Source organism: Heterodontus francisci, chromosome 6, assembly GCF_036365525.1.
Source record: "Heterodontus francisci isolate sHetFra1 chromosome 6, sHetFra1.hap1, whole genome shotgun sequence".
Lineage (NCBI taxonomy): Eukaryota > Metazoa > Chordata > Chondrichthyes > Heterodontiformes > Heterodontidae > Heterodontus > Heterodontus francisci.
In genome coordinates, this window is record NC_090376.1 from 116,960,288 (window position 1) to 116,982,025 (window position 21,738).

Consider the following 21,738-nt stretch of genomic DNA (forward strand, 5'->3'; position numbering starts at 1 on the left):
AGATTTAAAATTAATAAAATTAAGCATCAATTGCCATTTGCAGTAGAGAGCTCCAAACATCTACTTTACGTGTAGAAGTGTTTCTTAAATTAACTCCTGAAAGGGCTGGCTCTAATTTTTAGCATATGCCACCTAGTCATAGACTCCTGTTACAACCAGGTGAGAAAGGGTCTAGGGTTCCCTCAGCCTTCACCTGGTCTTACCATTACAGGGTTTAATTTTAAACACACCGTGTTTTTAGCTCCCCCTTGGTGAATTCTTGTTCACCACTTTCCAACTGTAAGGCAAAGAAACCAGCCAAACAGGTTTTTTTTGGTTTAAAGAAGAAATGTTGAACTTTATTTAAACTTAAACTTTTATTCGGTGAACGCCTACAGATATATGACGCGCCCACTCTAGCATGCATACGCAATAAACACACATGCAGATAGAGACAGAAAAGAGAAGAAATAAAGTGGAAACGTTTGAGGCAATATCTGAAGATGGTTTTGGTTACTGTTCTTCGAGCTCACTGTAGAGTCCTTGATAGTAGGTAGATCTTGCTTTTCATTGGGGCCCAGTATTCTTCTTAAACCTTGTCCCAGTATTCTTCTTAAACCTGGTTCGATACAAGAGATTTTCTCTCGTTGGGTTAACGTCGTCAGTCAATTTGGAGTTCCGGAGAAAGATTTGGGCCATCCAGGAGTCTAGGAGCAAACAGTCGCTCTCTCTCAAACTCTGTCTGTACCATTCAAAAAAACTCAGGTTTCCCAGCAGGTTAGTCATGTGACTAGCTGGTTTAACCTCGTCTGTTTGTGGATTCGGCCAACTTAGCAGTCATCCTGGAACGTGAGCTTCCTCACCTTCAATGTCTGGTGGTCAAAGTCCATTGTGGGTTGAATACGTCAGGGAACGATCCTTTTATCCACAAGCACTGTCTGTTAGTATGTAAATGTCTTTTCCAGCCATGGCTGATCTGTTTAACAAGTCATTTCCTCGCTCCAGCAACAGTTTAAAATCAATGTTCATATGACAAAACTAATAACGCTCATTCTTGGCAGGTGAGGATCTGCATGACAACTCCCAACCAATGGAAACAGGGTAGATAGAACCTATCTGTTCCCTTAGTATCTTGAAAACTTTGATCAAATCACCCCCTTTTAAATTCCAGGGAATACATCCCCAGTTTGTGTAATCTTGCCTCAATTTAACCCTTGGAGTCCAGTATCATTCTGGTAAATCTACACTGCACTCCCGCCAAGGCCAATATATCCTTCCTAAGGTGTGGTCTAACCAGGGCTTTGTACAGCTGAAGCATGACTTCTACCCTCTTGTATTCTACTCTTCTAGATATAAAGGCCAGCATTCCAGCTGTATTTTTGATTACCTTCTATACTTGTTCATGATATCATGACCCCCTCTATTGTCTCAATAGTCTTGTAAGAATGCAATTCAACCAACTATTTTGTCTGATAGTCCAACTAAAATTCCTAATCAACACCCCTGGGTGTTTCTGGGAGTCAATACTCGTTACCTGAATTTATCGCCATAGCACACATTATAAAATTATAAATGAACTCCAATGTCTTCCAGTCCAAATCAGCAAAAATCTCAAAATGTGACAGTTACTTTTTAAAGAATTTCTTGTTACCTTTTTAATGTTAGCGAAGAGCTGACTTTGAATTTATAGCAACATTAAAATTGAAGAGTTTGCACTGGAACTATGAACCTGCCTTTTTTCTTGACCGATGTCAATTGTCTTGCTGTGCATTTCACATTTTCTGTGTTTAACAATATGTAACTGGTATCTATGCAGACTACATTTCCCAGGCCAGTGATACAACTCGAGCAGTATGATGTCCAAGCACCACTCCAACTCAAACAAACAGATACCAGAATAAAATCACTGCCTGCCTGACAAGCAGTATCCTTACAAAAATCACTATTTCAGAAATGTCTCAGCGTAGAAAACCCCTGCAGTACTTCACACACTGTCTTTCCATTGCCCTCAGGACAATCGCTTCTGGTCACTGACTCTATAAAAAGAATAATGCTAAGAAGAATGCACAAGGATAGAGCATGCTCCAGAGATTTCAGTTATCATTAATCTAGTTAGAATTTATTTAATGGCACAAAATGGGTGGTTGATGGTCGGCACAGACTCGGTGGGCTGAAGGGCCTGTTTTAGTGCTGTATCTCTCTATGACTCTATCATTATATGCTCTTCTCGGTGTCAGGAGTCCGATGAAGGTCAACTCTACACCAATGCCAGTTATGGCAGACAAGAAACTCTAAGAGTTTCGAAGAATGTGGTAATGACCAGGTGATCTGTTCTGGTAATGTTGATCAAGGGATAAATATTGACCAGGGCACAAAAGGATAACTTCTCTGCTTTTCTTCAAAATAGTGCCATGGGATCTTTTATATCCACCCAAGCAGGCAGATGGGGCCTCGTTTTAACGTCTCATCTGAAAGACGGCACCTGTGTCAGCCTTGATTTTTGAGCTCAAGCCCTAGAACAGGACTTGAACCCGGAAACTTGTGACTCAGAGGTGAGAGTGCTCCCAACTGAGCCACAGCTGACGTGGTTAATAAGGCATATCATCAGTTCCATACAGTAAGTTACAGAAGTAACTTCTGTCAAGAGATATTGTCCACTCTCCAGTTGTAACCTTCAGGAAATTTCAATAAACATACAGGAAACCTGCATACTGAAAAATTCCAGTACAGGTTGGTAAAATAATGAATAGAAAGCCGCTCAGAATAGGGTAACACATTGGTTGTGTTACTGGATTAGTAAAGCAGAAGCCTGCATTAATGACCCAGAGACACAAGTTCAAATCCCATCATGGCAGTTGGGGAATTTAAATTCAACTCACTAAATCTGGAATTGAGAGTCCTGAAGGACATAGCTACTAGACTGGACTTGGGGCAGGCAGTGAGTGACCAATGAGGGAAAAACCTACTTGACACCATCCTCACTAATCTACCTGTTGCAGATGGTAGGAGCGACCACCTCATGTTCCTTGTGGAGACAAATTCCCATCTTCACATTGAGGACACCCTCCATTGTGTTGCATGGCGCTACCAGCTTGCTAAATGGGATAGATTCTGAACAGATAGAGCAGCTAAAAACTGGGCATTTTTTTAAGAATTTGTTCATGGGATGGGAGTGTGGCTGGCAAAGCCAGCATTTATTTCCCATCCCCAATTGCCCTCGAGAAGGTGATGGTGAGCCACTTTCTTGAAATGCTACAATGCGTGTGGTTTGGTACTCCCACAGTGCTGTTTGGTAGCGAGTTCCAGGATTGTGTCCCAGCGACAATATAGGGAAAGAGATACGTTCCCAAATGAGGTTGTGACTTGGAGGGGGACTTGCAAATGGTGCTGTTCCCAAGTGCATTCTGCCCTTGTCCTTCTCAGCGGAAGAGATCGCGGTTTGGGAGATGCGATTGAAGGAGCCTTGGCGAGTTGCTGCAGTGCATCTTGTAGATGGTGCATACTGCAGCCACAGTGCACATCTGGTAGTAGGGGGTGAATGTTTAAGGTGGTCAATGGGACGCCCATCAAGCAGGCTATTTTGTCATAAATGATGTCAAGCTTTCAGTGTAGTTAGAGATGCACTCCTGCAGTGACATCTTAGGGCTGAAATGACTGGCCTCCAAGCGTCGTGAGCTATCAGCAGCAGTAGAAGTGCATTCCACCACAATCTGTAACTTCATAGCCTAATAGATCCCTCACCCTACCATTACCATCAAACTAGGTGACCAACCCTTGAGAGTGCAGAAGACTATCCAAGAAGCAGAAACAAGTGCACCAAAAAAAAAAAAGAGGTGCCAACCTAGTGAAACTACAACACGGGACAGTTTCCTCCCACAATAATCTCCAGCTGCTTCATCAATGACCTTCCTTCAAATCATAAATGGTCAGAAGTGGGGATGTTTGCTGCTGATTGCACAATGTTCAGCACCATTCATGCAGCAAGACCTGGACAATATCCAGGCTTGGGCTGATAAGTGACAAGTAACATTTGCCTGGATGAGTGCAATTCCAACACCACCCAGGATTAAGCAGCTCTTTTGACTGCACCATTTCCACCACCTTAAATGTTCAATCCCTTCACTGCTAGCAGACCATAGCTGCAGTGTGTACAAACTTCAAGATGCACAGCAGGAACTTGCCGAGGCTTCTTTGACAGCACCTCCCAAACCTGCGGCCTCTACCACCTATAAGGTTAAGGGCAACAGGTGCATGGGACCACCACCACCTTCAGGTTACACACCATCCTAACCTGAAAATATTTCACCTTTCCTTCATTGTTGCTGGGTCAGAATCTTGGAACTCCCTACCTAACAGCCCTGTGAGAGTACCTGCACCACACAGCAGTGTATGTCAGCCGTAGCTTAATGGGCAGCACTCCCACCTCTGAATCAGAACGTTGTAGTTTCAAATCCTGCTCCAGGACTCGAGTGCAGCAATTTAGGAGGACACTCCAGTGACCTTCGCCTGAGTGCTGCACTGTCAGATGTACTGTCTTTTGGATAAGATGTTAAACTGAGAGCCTGTCACTTCTAAGGGAAACGTAAAAGATCCTATAGCATTATATCAAAGAAGAGCAGTTATCCTCAGTTTCCTGCTGAATACTTATCCCTCAATCTCCATCATAAAAACAGATTATCTGGTCATTATAACATTGTGGTTTGCGGGAGAAAATTGGCTGCCACGTTTCCTACATTACAACAGTGACTACACTTCAAAAAGTACTCCATTGGCAGTAAAGTGCTTTGGGATGTCTGGTGGTCCTGAAAGGCGTTATATAAATACAAATCTTCCTTTTTTTCCCTTATCACAGAGGTGCAGCGTTTCAACAAGTCATCCATCCACCATTTTCATGAGAATTGGGGATGGGCAATAAAAGTCAGCAATGCCCACATCCTGAGAATGAATAAAAAAACTACACAGCTCCAACACATGCAAGCACACAGCAAACCAGTTCCCGCACAATGCAGAGCCTGTTTATTTTCTGTGGTATTTGTGACCTGCCCCAGAATAGCTGTGGTGGTTAGTGACATGTGGATCTGATACCGTGCCAAGAGGTGAGCAGCTGCTGCAAAGCAACAAGTTCTTACACATCCCTCTTTTATGTTGCAAGCTATAGCAAAAGGAAAATGAGTCTGAGCGTTAACTGCATCATGTGGAGCAGAAACTCAGGACTGCATCCTGGGACTGTATCTCTCAATAACATTTTATATCTGGATGTAATATCACAATCAATACCCTGTGTACAGTCACTCACCCAGGTTATCTGCAGCACCTCTGACTTCCCTGGTTGAACCTAAACAGCAGCTTTTGCCAAGCACTTCCAATTGTTTAACGGAGCAGTTTTAAACACAATTATAGAATTGTTACAGCACAGGAGGCGGCCATTTGGCCAGTCGTGTCTGCACTGGCTCTCCGAAAGAGCAATTTACCTAGTGCCACTCCCCACAGCCCTGTACATTCTTCCTTTTCAGATAGCAATCCAATTCCCTCTTGAATGCCTCGAATGCACCTCCATCACACTCTCAGGCAGGGTATGCCAGATCCCAACCACTCACTGCATGAAAAAAAATTTCCTCAGGTCACCATTGCTTCTTGTGCCCTCTTGTGCTCGATCCTTCCACCAATGGTCACAGTTTTCCCTATCTACTCTGTCGAGACCCCTCATGATTTTGAATACCTCTATTAAATTTCCTCTCAAACTTCTCTTCTCCAAGGAAAACAGTCCCAACTTCTCCAATCTATCTACATAACTGAAGTTTCTCAGTCCTGGAACCATTCTCGTGAATCTTTTCTAGACTCTCTCTAACACCTTCATATCTTTCCTAAAGTGTGGTGCCCAGAATTGGACACAGGACTCCAGTTGAGGCCGAACCAATGTTCTTTCCAAGTTTAACATAACTTCCTTGCTTGTGAACTCTATGCCCCTATTGATGAGGCCTAGGATGCTGCCTGCTGTTACTCACGTAAAAGCAGGGTGGAAGGAGGCAATGGAATGGTGAGCTGGACAAGGAACATTCCATGGTGAATCAGCATCATTTGAAGTGGTATCAGAGCCATTTGGCACAGGTGACACACACCACTGACTGAAACCAACCTGCCAGGCTGGACTCCCTTACAGCAGCACAATTTGAAATTTATCAATCAACAGGGCTTGGAGAGAGTAAGGAAAGGATAGCAGAATTTTGGACGACCTCAAGTTTAGTTAAAGTTTTCTGTTTCCAAATGTTAAGTGAGAGGGTAGGTGAAATCTACAAAAAAAAACCCACAATATCATTAGTATGCTGCTTTTCAAGCTCTCCAGTTTGCAGGATACCTGGGGATCCCTTACAAACCTTGGTGTCCTATTTGACCCTCAGCTTCCGACCCCATATTCACTCCATCAACAAAATGCCTACTTGCACCTCCATAACATTGCCCCACACTGCCCTTGCTTATCTGCTGCTGAAATCCAAATCCATGCCTTTGTTACCTTCAGCCTCAACTGTTCCAATGCTTTCCTGGCCGGGCGGCTGCCCACGTTCTACCCTCCATATACTTGAGGTCACCCAAAACTCTCCTACCCATATCCTAACTCTCACCAAGTCTAGGTCACAAATCACCCCTGTACTTACTGATCTACATTTGCTCCTAAATCCTGCAATGCCTCAATTTTAAAATAATCTTCATGGCCAAATCCCTCCATAGCCTCACCCCTCCCTATCTCTGTAACCTCCCCTAGCCTAACAAACCTTCGAGATCTCTGTGCTTCGACAATTCTGACCTCTTACACATTGCCAATTTTAAATCACTTTATCATTGGCAGCCGTGCCTTCAGCTGCTGAGGCACTAAGCAACTCACCAAGGCTACATAGACAGCACCTTCCAAACCGTGACCTCTACCACCTAGAAGGACAAGGGCAGATGCGTGGGACCACCACCACCTGCAAGTTCCCCTCCACACCACACACCATCCTGACTTGGAACTATATCGCCGTTCCTTCACTGTCGCTGGGTCACAATCCTGGAACTCCCTTCCTAACAGCATTGTGGGTGTACCTACATCCCAAGGACTGCAGCAGTTCAAGGAGACAACTCGCCACCACCTTATCAAGGGCATTTAGGAATGGGCAATAAATGCTGGCCTAGCCAGTGCACTCACATCCCACGAATGAATTTTTAAAAAAATCTCATCTTAATTGACAGCAACAGTAAGCAGGATTTCTCTAACACCACATGGCTAGATATGGTGTACTTGGGTTGTGGGGACACGAAATCTCCTACAGGAGAAATATCTAATGGATTGCTAAAAACTAAACAGGACATCCTCAGATCATTTGCATTTCAGACACGATTTATAACTGTGAGGATATCACATTTCATACCGCTAAAGATATTTTGTGTTGCTTCATATTTATATTGTGTTTATAATTTTGAGATGGTCAAACATCCCACAAAGGGTCATTGAGGTGCCGAGATTTCAGCTTTGTGCCAGGCATTCTGCTTGCTGTAGTGCACAATGCTTCTTCACACCAAATTGGAACCAACAGAAGAAAAAAGGATTCGTCCATTATTTAGAGTAGAATATGATGTAGCTGCTGAGTGAGCTAAAACTCACTTAAACCACGGCAAGAACAGCAATAAAAAGCAAATTGCAGTTTGGCATCAAGTGCTAGTCCTGAACCATCCCATTTACCACAATACTCAGCAACTGGCAAAGGCAGTAAGCATGACATGTGAATGTTGGAGAGAGGGGAGCTCCAACTCAATCAATGGTATCTGTTGCACACATTAAGTGGAAACAGCACTCGCTTCCTCTCCACTTACCTCAGTGCAATAAATATTGCTGATCATTAGCTTGAGAAAGGGCTTCACTGCGCACTGTTTTATGGAGCAGGGGATGGAGAGTCAGGGCTCCAGGAATTCACATTGATTGAATGTTTATTAGTTTATAGATCAAGGCTGAAAATAAGTAGATATATTCATAATTAACATTTAATTAATTCTGAAGCATCATACCCAATATTATTATCACAATTGCTGTGAGCACAAGGTCACATCAATTCTGTCATTATGCCACAGCTGCTGGATTTATCATACACCTGCCTTCAGAATCACAGCCACCTGAATCGGTGAGCACAGTAAATAACATGAAGCAACCGCATTGCACTCAGAGAAAGTGCATTCCTCACACCCAACTGAGTCTTGGACACCCCCGATTCTCCCACCTCCTCGATCACACCAGGCTCTCCCGCCTCCCCCAACTCCTCGGTCACCCCCGACTCGCCCACATCCCACAGACCCTCATACACCCACCTCCACCTCCCCCAGCCTCTCACCCACCTCCTCCCTCATCCACCCCCACATCCCAGCCCCTCACTCAGCCCCATCCACCCCCACCTGGCCCAGGCCCCCAGCCCATCACTCATCCACCCACTCTCGCAGCCCCTCATGCTCCCACTGTCTCCCACCCCCATAGTCCCTCACTGTCCCACTCCCCTTGCCCAACCCTCACTGAGTCTGGAGGGCGATTTAAAATCTCCCAAGCTTTACCAGGAATCTCAACTCCACTGTTCTGACAAGAGTTCATCAACATTATTCTGTTTCTCGCTTCACAAATGCTGCAAGACCTGCTGAGCATTTCCAGCATTTTCTGTTACTATTTCAGATTTACAGCATCTGGAGTATTTTGCTCTTGTCTAACTGTGTGAAGTCTTCTACTTTGGATCCAACAAAAAGAAATCACAGTATTTTCTAAATGGTGAGTGACTAAGAACTGTGGAGGAGCAAAGTGATTTGGGTGTCCAGTTACAGAAATCATTAAAAGCTTCTGCACAAGTACAAAAAGGCTAATGGAATTCTGGCCTTTATCGCAAGAGGGTTGTAGTACAAAGGTGGAACCCTTTCCCCCTCATCCCCCAGCCCCAGGGCTGTGATAGTTGGTGGTCGATTGAATTTTTCAACACTGAGATTGATTGATTTTTGTTAGACAACGGTATCAAGCCATATGGATCAAAGGCAAGTAAACGCAGTGAAGTACAGATCAGCCATTATTGAAATTGAATGCCAGAATAGGCTCAAAGGGCTGAATGGCCTCCTCCAGTTCCTATTTTCCAGTCACTTCATAAAGCAAGAAAAGGAGTGGACATTGTGTCTTTGTGACTTAGGAAAGGGAAGCGGCAAAATCAGGTCCAAGACATGGTTTTGGGAAGACTTTTTTTTTACATTCATTCATGGGATGTGGGTGTCGCTGGCTAGGCCAGCATTTATTGACCATCCCCAAGTGCCCTCGAGAAGGCGGTGGTGAGCTGCCTTCTTGAGCTGCTGCAGTCCATGTGAGGTAGGGAGTTCCAGGATTTTGACCCAGCGACAATGAAGGAACGGCGATATAGTTCCAAGTCAGGATGGTGTGAGACTTGGAGGGGAACTTGCAGGTGGTGGTGTTCCCATGCATCTGCTGCCCTTGTCGTTCTAGTTGCTGGAGGTCGTGGGTTTAGTAGGTGCTCTCTAAGAAGCCTTGGTGCATTGCTGCGGTGCATCTTGTAGATGGTACACACTACTGCCACTGTGTGTCAGTGGCGCAGTGGTTAGCACCGCAGCCTCACAGCTCCAGCGACCCGGGTTCAATTCTGGGTACTGCCTGTGTGGAGTTTGCAAGTTCTCCCTGTGTCTGCGTGGGTTTTCTCCGGGTGCTCCGGTTTCCTCCCACAAGCCAAAAGACTTGCAGGTTAGTTGGTAAATTGGCCGTTATAAATTGCCCCTAGTATAGGTAGGTGGTAGGGAAATATAGGGACAGGTGGGGATGTTTGGTAGGAATATGGGATTAGTGTAGGATTAGTATAGATGGGTGGTTGATGGTCGGCACAGACTCGGTGGGCCGAAGGGCCTGTTTCAGTGCTGTATAACTAAACTAAACTAAACTGGTGGAGGGAGTGAATGGGGGCTAATCAAGCGAGCTGCTTTGTCCTAGATGGTGTCGAGCTTCTTGAGTGTTATTGGAGCTGCATCCATCCAGGCAGGTGGAGAGTATTACATCACACTCCTGACTTGTGTCTTGCAGATGGCGGACAGACTTTGGGGAGTCAGTAGGTGAGTTACTCGCCACACGACCCCTAGCCTCTGACCTGCTCTTGTAGCCACGGTATTTATATGGCCACTCCAGTTCAGTTTCTGGTCAATGGTAACCCCTAGGACGACATGAGGAATGACAGGTTAACGGGCAATTCTACTGCTGGTTTTGTTTCTCATTGATTCAACAGAGATATTGTTTTGCAAAGATGAGTTATGAAACAGCTTTTCCTTATCTATAGATTTAATAATATTGTGAAATTAGTCTTTGCTGTAGAGCAGAACAGACGATAACAAATCAAGTTGTCCATTTTACAACCCAGCCAATTTTCTTTTCATTGACTTCCATTTTGCACTTTCGCTAAGACCAAATTTCATCTCCCTTGTGCCGAGTGTGTCTCTGTCACAACTCATCTCACAGCCTAACACACTTATAGGAAATGAAAGGTCATCAGTTGGACTAATTGGATATTTTACAGATGATTTAACATGTACACATCAAAAGATCTTTCATTCCTTTAGTAGTACAAATGAAATCATTCCACGTTTAAACGAAAGCTATAATCAGATCTGGAGCCAACTGGCCCTGGCAGAGCTCAATGTAAAAGCTCCACTGGGAAACAGTGATCAGAATACCATTGAATTCCATGTTAAGTTTGAACGTGACATACTCCAATCACAAACAGAATCTTAAACTTAAACCAAGCCAATTACGTAGGTATGAGGGGAGCTAAGGTAAATTGGGTAAATAGACTAAAAGGTATGGCAGTAAATGAACGGTGGGAAACATTTAAAGAAACTATTCAAAATGTTCAGCAATAATACATTCCATTGAGAAACAAAAATTCAACAAGGAAGACCCATCCGTGGCTCACTCAGAAAGTTAAGGAATGTATTAGAATAGAAGTAGAGGCTTACAATGTTGCAAAAACAAAACAGTAGCAAGTCTGAGGATTGGGAGTGTTTTAGAAACCAAAGGGCCAAGAAGTTGATAAAAAAAGAAAATAGAGAGTAAACTAGCCAGTAATATAAAAACAAATTGTAAGAGCTTTTATAGGTATAAAAAAAAAGAGTAATTAAAGTAACCATTGGTCCCTTAGAAACAGAGACAGGAGAAATTATCATTGGGAATAAGGAAATAGCAGAGGCATTGAACGAATATTTTGTGTGGTTCTTCACAGAAGACACAAGTTTCATACCAGAAATTGACAGTAACCTAGGAGCTAAAAAGTGCGGAAATTAAGGAAATTCATATCAGCAGATAAAATCCAACAAATCCCTGGGACCTGATGGCCTATACCCTAGGGTTCCAAAAGAGATAGCTACAGAGATAGTGGATGCGCTAGCTATGATTTTCAAAAATTCCTTAGATTTGGGAACGGTCACAGATTGTAAGTTGGCAAATATTACACTGCTTTTCAAGAAAAGGAGAGAGAAACCAGTGAACTACAGGCCAGTTAGTCAAATATCAAGTTGTTGGGAAAATGTTGGAATCTATGAAGGAAGTCTTAACACTTAGAAAAGCACAATATGATCAGAACAAGTCAACATGGTTTTACTAAAAGGAAATTCTTTTTGACAAATTTATTAGAGTTTTCTTGAGGATGTAGCTAGTACATAAGAACAGAAGAACTAGGAACAGGAGTAGGCAATTAAGCCATTCAATACGATCATGGCTGACCTCATCTCAGCCTCAACTCCACTTACCTGCCCGTTCTCCATAACCCTTCAACCCATTACTAATTAAAAATCTGTCTATCTCCTCCTTAAATTTACTCAATGTTCCAGCAACCACCACACTCTGGGGTAGTGAATTCCACAGGCTCACGACCCTTTGAGAGAAGTAATTTCTCCTCATCTCGGTTTTAAATCTGCTACCCCTTATCCTAAAACTGTGACCTCTCGTTCCAGATTGCCTCACAAGCGGAAACATCCTCTTTACGTCTACTTTGTCAATCCCCTTAATAATCTTAAATACCTCAATTAGATCTCCTCTCATTCTTCTAAACACTAGAGAGTAAAGGCCTAAACTCTCTTCATAAGACAAATCCCTCATCTCTGGAATTAATCTAGTGAACCTCCTCTGAAGTGCCTCCAATGCAACTACATCCTTTCTCAAGTAAGGGGACCAAAACTGTACGCAGTACTCCAGGTGCAGTCTCACTAATGCCTTGTACAGTTGCAGCAACACTTCCCTACTTTTATACTCTATTCCTTTAGCAATAAATGCCAAAATTCCATTTGCCTTCCTTATTACCTGCTGTACCTGTAAACTAGTTTTCTGCGATTCATGCACGATGATACCCAGATCCCTCTGCACCGAAGCACTCTGAAGTTTCTCTCCATTTAGATAATAATTTGCCTTTCTATTCTTCTGACCAAAATGGATAACCTCACATTTATCCACGTCCAACACCATCTGCCAAATTTTGGCCCATTCACCTAACCTATCCATATCCATTTGTAAATTTCTAATTTCGTTATTGCACCTTACTATCCACCTATTTTAGTGTCATCTGCAAATTTGGCTATAGTGCCTTCTATCCCTGCATCCAAGTCATTAATATAGATTGTAAATAGTTGGGGCCCGAGGACTGAACCCTGTGGCATCCCACTAGTTACATCTTGCCAACCAGAAAAAGACCCATTTATCCGGACTCTCTGTTTCCTGTTGGTTAGCCAATCTCCTATCCAAGCCAATAGATTGTACCTAACCCTATGTGATCTTACCTGTCTATTAACCTTTTGTGCGGCACCTTATCAAATACCTTCTGGAAGTCCAGATACACTACATCTATAGGATCCCCATTATCCACTTTGCTTGTTACGTACAGTAGGGTAGATAAAGGAGAACCAGTAGATGTAGCATACCTGGATTTCCAAAAGACATTCGATAAGGTGCCACACAAAAGATTAATAGGCAAGGTATGGGCTCATGGAGCTGGGGGTAATACATTAGCATGGATAGAGGATTGGTTAACGGACAGGAAGCAAAGAGGGGGCATTTTCAAGTTGCCAGGCAGTAAATAGTGGAGTGCCGCAAGGATCAGTGCTGGGGCCTCAGTATTTACAATCTATATTAATGACTTAGACAAAGAGACAGAAAGTAATGTATCTAAAATAAAAACAAAAAGTGCTGGAAATACTCAGCAGCTCGGGCAGCATCTGTGGAGAGAAAGTAGCTTAGGTCTGTGATCTTTCATCAGAACTGGCAAAGGTTAGAAAAGAATTAGGTTTTAAGCAAGTGAAGGGACGTGGAGTGGGGGAAGAGAACAAAGAGGATGGTGTTTGATAGGGTAGAGGGCAGGAGAGATTATATAACAAAGCTGTCCTGGGACAAAGGCAAAGAGTGTGTTCATGCTTGTGGTGAAAGACAAAGTCTTAATAGCAGAAGAATGAGCAGCTCTGAAAAGCAGGCATATGGTTAAAAAATAAAATATTTTTAAAAAGGCCAGTCATGCTCTGAAGTTATTGAACTCAACGTTCAGTCCGCAAGGCTGTAGAGTTTGCTTCTGATATGTCTTCCTTTTTCCTCAACCAAGGATTGCATCCACCCCCCCCCCTCCACTGTGGTTGACAGGGCCTTGATCCATGTCTGGCCCATTTCCCACACTTCTACCCTCATGCGTTCCTCTCTCTCCCAGAGTCGCAACAGGGTTACCCTTGTCCTCACTTTCCACCCCACCAGCCTCCACATCCAGAGGATCATCCTCCACCATTTCCGCCACCTCCAGCATGATGCCACCACCAAATGCATCTTTCCCTCCCCTCCCGTCAGTATTCCAAAGGGATCGTTCCCTCCGCAACACCCTGGTCCAATCCTCCATTACCCTCGACACCTTGCCCCCTTCCCACCGCACCTTCGCATGCGATTGCAGGAGGTGCAGTCCCTGCCCTTTTACCTCCTCTTTCCTCACCATCCAAGGCCCCAAACACTCCTTCCAGGTGAAGCAGTGATTTACTTGTACTTCCTTCAATTTAGTACACTGTATTCAGTGCTCACAATGTGGTCGCCCCTATACTGGGGAGACCAAACGCAGATTTGATGACCACTTTGTGGATCACCGCCACTCAGTCTGAAAGCATGACCCTAATGCTTGCCATTTCAACACCCCCACCCCTGCTCTTATGCCAACATTTCTGTCCTTGGCCTGCTCCAGCGTTGCAGTGAACATCAACGCAAGCTCGAGGAGCAGCACCTAATCTTTCGATTTAGGCACTCTACTTCCTTGCGGACTGAACATTGAGCTCAATAACTTCAGAGCACGACTGGCCTTTTTTAATATTTTATTTTTTAACCATGTGCCTGCTTTTCATGTAGTCAGAGCTGCTCATTATTCTGCTATTAACACTCTCTCTGAACTAATGCTTTGTCTTTCACCACAAGCATTAACACACTCTTTGCCTTTGTCCCGGGACAGCTTTGTTATTTCATCTCTCCTGCCCTCTGCCCTATCAAACACCTTCCCCATTGTTTTCTCCCCTACCCCCTCCCCTTCACTTGTTTAAAACCTAATTCCTTTTGAACCTTTGCCAGTTCTGATGAAAGGTCACAGACCTGAAATATTAACTTGGCGTCTCTCTCCACAGATGCTGCCAGACCTGCTGAGTATTTCCAGCACTTGGTTGTTATTTCAGATTTCCAGCATCTGCAGTATTTTGCTTTTATGATAGTAATGCATCTAAGTTTGCTGATGATACAAAACTCGGTAGAAAGCTAATGTGTGGAGAGGCCACAGAGAAGCTGCAAAGAGATACAGACAGGTTAAGTGAGTGGGCAAGATGGCAGATGGCGTATAATGTAGGGAAGTGTGAAGTTATTCACTTTGGTCGTAAGAATAGAAAAGCAGAATTTTTTTTTAAAGGCATGAAACTTTTAAGTGTTGATGTTCAAAGAGACTTGGGGTGTGCTTGTACAAGGAACACATGCAGGTACAGCTAGCAATTACAAAGGCAAATGGCATGTTGGTCTTTATTGCAAGGGGATTGGAGTACAAGAATAAAGAAGTCTTGGTCTCCACATTTAAGAAAGGATATTCTTGCACTGGAGGGGGTACAGCGAAGGTTCACTAAATTGGTCCCTGGGATGAGAGGGTTGTCCTATATTCTTCGGAGTTTAAAAGAATAAGAGGCGATCTCAGGGAATGAAGGGATCTGGCAAGCAGGCGGGTAAGTGGAATTCAAGCCAAAGATCAGCTGTGATCGTATTGAATGGTAAAGCAGGCTTGATGGGCCATATGGTCTACTTCTGCTTCTATTTCGTGTGTTCTTGACACTGTTGCACAAGCACAATAACAGATATATTGTACAGGACACGCAACGTAACCGTCTGCGAGTATGGTTATAAGAACCCTCAGTCTAATCAAGGAAGCACAATACCTAACTTCCTGTTGTTGTCACAGCTATGCAGCACAACAGATATGAAGAAACATGGTCTTCAATCTCATTCCTGTTGCTGCAAGGAGTTGCCAAACTGCTAAACAAAAAGACTGGAGGGTAAAGTCATTTTCAAGTTGTTGTCCTGTGATAACCAGCTCCAAGCTGCTGCAGCAAAGACACCAATAAACAAAAGAAAACTGAAAATGTCAGTCTTTGCAACCCTTTATCTGTATTGTTAGTCTTCAAAAAGGTATACACAATTAAATCAATGTCAAAATTAGCAGTCAGCCAGCAAGAACAAACAGATGAACAGACTAATGCTGCGTGATTAAAGCTGCTTGTCTTAAGAGTATTAACTTCATATTGATGGAAATGTCGGGTAAATTTTCACCATGAGTGAAATTTTGAGCAAAAAGAGCAAGATTGCAAGTCTGTTCACATCAGTTAGTTTACTTACTTAATAGTGAGGCAAAATAAGTCAGTGGTTAAGCAGACCACTAAGCTGACAAGTCCTGTACACCAACTAGCAGCAAGACCATACAGGTCCCTCATTTAATCTCTTGTCTGATCCTGCACTAGTAATTTGTAAATTATTACATCAGCACGGGACTGGCAGCACAGTCCCTGTTCGCAGTCACTCCAACAGTGTAAAATAATAGTGCTTTTAATCTCCAGCTGCACATCAATCTTGCTCCACATTATCACACACAAGTAAAGCGCATCTCTTTCAGATACTCACAAGGTGAATAATTTATCCACTTGCTTCGTGCATTCAGAAATAATAGAATAATATTGGTATCAGTTTGGCTCAGTGGGTAGCATTTTCCCCCCCAAGAAGCTTGTGAACTCGAGCACCACTCCAGGACATGATGTGGACCAACATTTGTGCGACACACAACACTACTGAGGAAGTACTGCACTGTCCGAGGTGCCATATTTCAGATGAGACATTACATCAAAGCCCTGGCTGTGGATGTAAAATAACCCACTGCACAATTCAAATTCAGCAGGAAGGTTCTCCTCAGTAACTTGGTCAATATTTATGCTTCGACCAATATCTCACTGCTGTTTTGGGATCTTACTGTGTGCAAATTGAATGCTACATTCGCCGAAGTGCACATTATCTTCTCTATTGGCAAATGAGGGGGTGGGGGGGGTGGAGAGGGAGAGGGGGGGGGCGGGAGAGGGGGGGAGAGAGGGGGGGGGCGGGAGAGAGAGGGGGGGGGCGGGAGAGAGAGGGGGGGGCGGGAGAGAGAGGGGGGGGGCGGGAGAGAGAGGGGGGGGGCGGGAGAGAGAGGGGGGGGGCGGGAGAGAGAGGGGGGGGGGCGGGAGAGAGAGGGGGGGGGCGGGAGAGAGAGGGGGGGGGGCGGGAGAGAGAGGGGGGGGGGGGCGGGAGAGAGAGGGGGGGGGCGGGAGAGAGAGGGGGGGGGGCGGGAGAGAGAGGGGGGGGCGGGAGAGAGAGGGGGGGGCGGGAGAGAGAGGGGGGGGCGGGAGAGAGAGGGGGGGGCGGGAGAGAGAGGGGGGGGCGGGAGAGAGAGGGGGGGGCGGGAGAGAGAGGGGGGGGCGGGAGAGAGAGGGGGGGGGCGGGAGAGAGAGGGGGGGGGCGGGAGAGAGAGGGGGGGGGCGGGAGAGAGAGGGGGGGGCGGGAGAGAGAGGGGGGGGCGGAGAGAGAGGGGGGGGCGGGAGAGAGAGGGGGGGGCGGGGGAGAGAGGGGGGGGGAGAACGGGGGGGGAGAACGGGGGGGGGGAGAACGGGGGGGGGAGAACGGGGGGGGGGGGAGAACGGGGGGGGGGGGGAGAACGGGGGGGGGAGAACGGGGGGGGGGAGAACGGGGGGGGGGGAGAACGGGGGGGGGGAGAACGGGGGGGGGGGAGAACGGGGGGGGGGGAGAACGGGGGGGGGGGAGAACGGGGGGGGGAGAACGGGGGGGGGAGAACGGGGGGGAGGGGGGGAGAACGGGGGGGGGGGAGAACGGGGGGGGGGAGAACGGGGGGGGGGGAGAACGGGGGGGGGGAGAACGGGGGGGGGGGGGAGAACGGGGGGGGGGGAGAACGGGGGGGGGGGAGAACGGGGGGGGGGGAGAACGGGGGGGGGGGAGAACGGGGGGGGGGGAGAACGGGGGGGGGGGGAGAACGGGGGGGGGGGGAGAACGGGGGGGGGGAGAACGGGGGGGGCGAGAGAACGGGGGGGGGCGAGAGAACGGGGGGGGGGCGAGAGAACGGGGGGGGGGCGAGAGAACGGGGGGGGGCGAGGAGAACGGGCGGGGGCGAGAGAACGGGCGGGGGCGAGAGAACGGGCGGGGGCGAGAGAACGGGCGGGGGGCGAGAGAACGGGCGGGGGCGAGAGAACGGGCGGGGGGCGAGAGAACGGGCGGGGGGCGAGAGAACGGGCGGGGGCGGTCGAGAGAACGGGGCGGGGGCGGTCGAGAGAACGGGCGGGGGGCGGTCGAGAGAACGGGCGGGGGCGGTCGAGAGAACGGGCGGGGGGGGCGAGGAGAACGGGCGGGGGGGGGGCGAGAGAACGGGCGGGGGGGGCGAGAGAACGGGCGGGGGGGGGCGAGAGAACGGGCGGGGGGGGGGCGAGAGAACGGGCGGGGGGGCGAGAGAACGGGCGGGGGGGGCGAGAGAACGGGCGGGGGGGCGAGAGAACGGGCGGGGGGGGGCGAGAGAACGGGCGGGGGGGGGGCGAGAGAACGGGCGGGGGGGGCGAGAGAACGGGCGGGGGGGGCGAGAGAACGGGCGGGGGGGGGCGAGAGAACGGGCGGGGGGGGGGCGAGAGAACGGGCGGGGGGGGGCGAGAGAACGGGCGGGGGGGGGGCGAGAGAACGGGCGGGGGGGGGCGAGAGAACGGGCGGGGGGGGGCGAGAGAACGGGCGGGGGGGGGCGAGAGAACGGGCGGGGGGGGCGAGAGAACGGGCGGGGGGGGCGAGAGAACGGGCGGGGGGGGGCGAGAGAACGGGCGGGGGGGGCGAGAGAACGGGCGGGGGGGGGCGAGAGAACGGGCGGGGGGGGGCGAGAGAACGGGCGGGGGGGGGGCGAGAGAACGGGCGGGGGGGGCGAGAGAACGGGCGGGGGGGCGAGAGAACGGGCGGGGGGGGCGAGAGAACGGGCGGGGGGGGCGAGAGAACGGGCGGGGGGGGCGAGAGAACGGGCGGGGGGGGCGAGAGAACGGGCGGGGGGGGCGAGAGAACGGGCGGGGGGGGCGAGAGAACGGGCGGGGGGGGCGAGAGAACGGGCGGGGGGGCGAGAGAACGGGCGGGGGGGCGAGAGAACGGGCGGGGGGGGCGAGAGAGAACGGGCGGGGGGGGCGAGAGAACGGGCGGGGGGGGGGCGAGAGAACGGGCGGGGGGGGCGAGAGAACGGGCGGGGGGGGCGAGAGAACGGGCGGGGGGGGGCGAGAGAACGGGCGGGGGGGGGCGAGAGAACGGGCGGGGGGGGCGAGAGAACGGGCGGGGGGGGCGAGAGAACGGGCGGGGGGGGGCGAGAGAACGGGCGGGGGGGGCGAGAGAACGGGCGGGGGGGGGCGAGAGAACGGGCGGGGGGGGCGAGAGAACGGGCGGGGGGGGCGAGAGAACGGGCGGGGGGGGCGAGAGAACGGGCGGGGGGGGGCGAGAGAACGGGCGGGGGGGGGGGAGAGAACGGGCGGGGGGGGGCGAGAGAACGGGCGGGGGGGGGGAGAGAACGGGCGGGGGGGGCGAGAGAACGGGCGGGGGGGGGCGAGAGAACGGGCGGGGGGGGGCGAGAGAACGGGCGGGGGGGGCGAGAGAACGGGCGGGGGGGGCGAGAGAACGGGCGGGGGGGGGGCGAGAGAACGGGCGGGGGGGGGCGAGAGAACGGGCGGGGGGCGGGGCGAGAGAACGGGGGGGGGCGAGAGAACGGGGGGGGGCGAGAGAACGGGCGGGGGGGGGCGAGAGAACGGGCGGGGGGGGGGGGCGAGAGAACGGGCGGGGGGGGGCGAGAGAACGGGCGGGGGGGGGGGCGAGAGAACGGGCGGGGGGGGCGAGAGAACGGGCGGGGGGGGGCGAGAGAACGGGCGGGGGGGGGGCGAGAGAACGGGCGGGGGGGGGCGAGAGAACGGGCGGGGGGGGGGCGAGAGACGGGCGGGGGGGGGGGCGAGAGAACGGGCGGGGGGGGGGCGAGAGAACGGGCGGGGGGGGGGGCGAGAGAACGGGCGGGGGGGGGCGAGAGAACGGGCGGGGGGGGGGGCGAGAGAACGGGCGGGGGGGGGGCGAGAGAACGGGCGGGGGGGGGGGCGAGAGAACGGGCGGGGGGGGGGCGAGAGAACGGGCGGGGGGGGGGGGCGAGAGAACGGGCGGGGGGGGGGCGAGAGAACGGGCGGGGGGGGGGCGAGAGAACGGGCGGGGGGGGGGCGAGAGAACGGGCGGGGGGGGGGGCGGGGAGAACGGGCGGGGGGGGGCGGGAGAACGGGCGGGGGGGGGCGGGAGAACGGGCGGGGGGGGGCGGGAGCGGGAAGGGGGAGCGTGAGGGGGCGGAGAGGGGGAGCGTGAGGGGGCGGAGAGGGGGAGCGTGAGGGGGCGGAGAGGGGGAGCGTGAGGGGGCCGAGAGGGGGAGCGTGAGGGGGCCGAGAGGGGGCCGAGAGGGGGTGAGGGGGTGGGGAGGAGGAGGGGGGGTGGGGAGGAGGGGGTGGGGAGGAGGAGGGGGGGGGGGTGTGCGGAACTGAAGCAAAACCGCCTCATTTTCAACACGTGAAGAAGTTGAAGTAGGAACAAACCAATAAATAAATATACAATATGTCAGCAAGTTAAACAAACAGCTTCGGCTGCACAAACCCATGTTACCCACCCACACCCGGATTAAAAACCCGATCCCGGAACTCGGACTTTCAAGATTTACTGGACAACCAGAGCGAAAGTGGAATGTGAGAAAAGGGAGGCGGATTCCAACATGAATGCGCAGGACCGAGACTGGGCCGGGATCCAGGGGCTGACGCCGGGGAAGGGGGTGCGATCCAGAGCTGGGATCCGGTCCGGTTTCCTCCCGCTCCCGGATTGTGAACTGTGGGAGTCGCTGTCCCACCCCCGACCCCCGATGTAAGGTCACTCACCCAGCGGCGGATCGCGCCCCGGAGTCCGCTCCAGTCCATCCCCGGCCTCGCAACACTCGGCTCCAAGCGCGACTTTAATCCGCTGTCACACAGCGCATGCCGGCTCCACCCGGCGGGAAGCCGCACCGTCCCGTGCAGAAACGGCGAATAGACTGGGACTGATTCACATCGAAAATCTGCGGGACACTTGGAACAAAATACAATGGGAGGGCGGAGCTTCCTCCTCTTTAATATTAATATTTAATATTCGCGGCGCTGCCCTGTTGCTGTTTACAGCCGCAGAGCATCGATACAGATATTTACAGCACACGAGCAGGCCATTCGGCCCATCTGCTCCCTGCACATCCTCCTCCCACTCTGTCCAATATATCCCTCCATTCCTTTCTCGCTCGCTTATCTGTTTATCTCGGTTCCCATGTAGATTTTCCAGTTTAATTTCCAGAAACTTGCTGCCAGTGGGAGATGGGAAGAACGCAGCGCCCTGACAGCGTGCTAACAAGACCAGCAGCTGAATCCTTAACCATCACAACGGCAGCAGCACAAAGAGCATGGAATATCAGAATCGTGAATTCATCTCAAACCAGATATATTTACCGAAATAAAGCGAGGGAAAGAAAGTTGGGATCTACAGAGAGAGATAGAAACTGAAAATGTACAAAAATTGTTTAAATCTCCAAAATAATTAAAATCTGCAACGTCTGTTGCATGTGTTTTCTCAGCGAGATCTGAGTGTAAGCGCAGATTCTGGAGGAGCAGCGCAACTCAGCAGCTTCTTGATTTCTGCATTTAACTATTGCATGTGCAGTCACCAGAAGTTGCTGTCCGATTTACACTTTAATAAGGGCGAGCGCTGATAGCCTCACTGTTATTCCTCCCACAATGTTTACTTCAAACCAGATAATACACCGTTTGATAACCGGAAAATATACTATACAATGTTATATTCTGCTGCCAAGGTACAGCGATAGTTAAGCTTCTTGTTCCTTTCAGATTGGCAAGTGTAATTGCTGTAAGTAAACACAGACTCAGATTAATTGTTTTTTTCATGAGGGAGCATTGAGGATAGGAATCATTGAATGACGCCAGCAAAGAGGAGGCCATTTGTCCTGTCAAGCCTGTGCCGGCTCTTTGAAAGAGCTATTCAGTTATTCCCACACCTCTGCTCTTTCCCCAAAGCCCTGCAAATTATTTCCCTTCAAGTCCCTCCAATTCCTTTTTGAAAGTTAAAAT

The 21,738-nt window shown here is 49.9% G+C and overlaps 1 protein-coding gene across 5 annotated transcripts in view; it reads right to left on the reverse strand.

Annotated features, from left to right (window-relative positions):
- The window catches only part of atp11a (ATPase phospholipid transporting 11A), a 249,630-nt gene extending 228,415 nt beyond the window's left edge, over positions 1–21,215 (reverse strand). For 2 of the 5 annotated variants that reach the window (XM_068034156.1, XM_068034155.1), the window contains exon 1: positions 20,509–21,214. In XM_068034156.1, coding sequence (XP_067890257.1) covers positions 20,509–20,547 — 39 coding nt within the window. In that variant the 5' untranslated portion in view covers positions 20,548–21,214. Of the gene's footprint in view, positions 1–7,824; positions 7,959–20,508 lie in introns of those variants that run through there. The other 3 variants (XM_068034159.1, XM_068034158.1, XM_068034157.1) reach the window with 2 other exon arrangements.
- Positions 21,216–21,738: the final 523 nt, after the last annotated feature.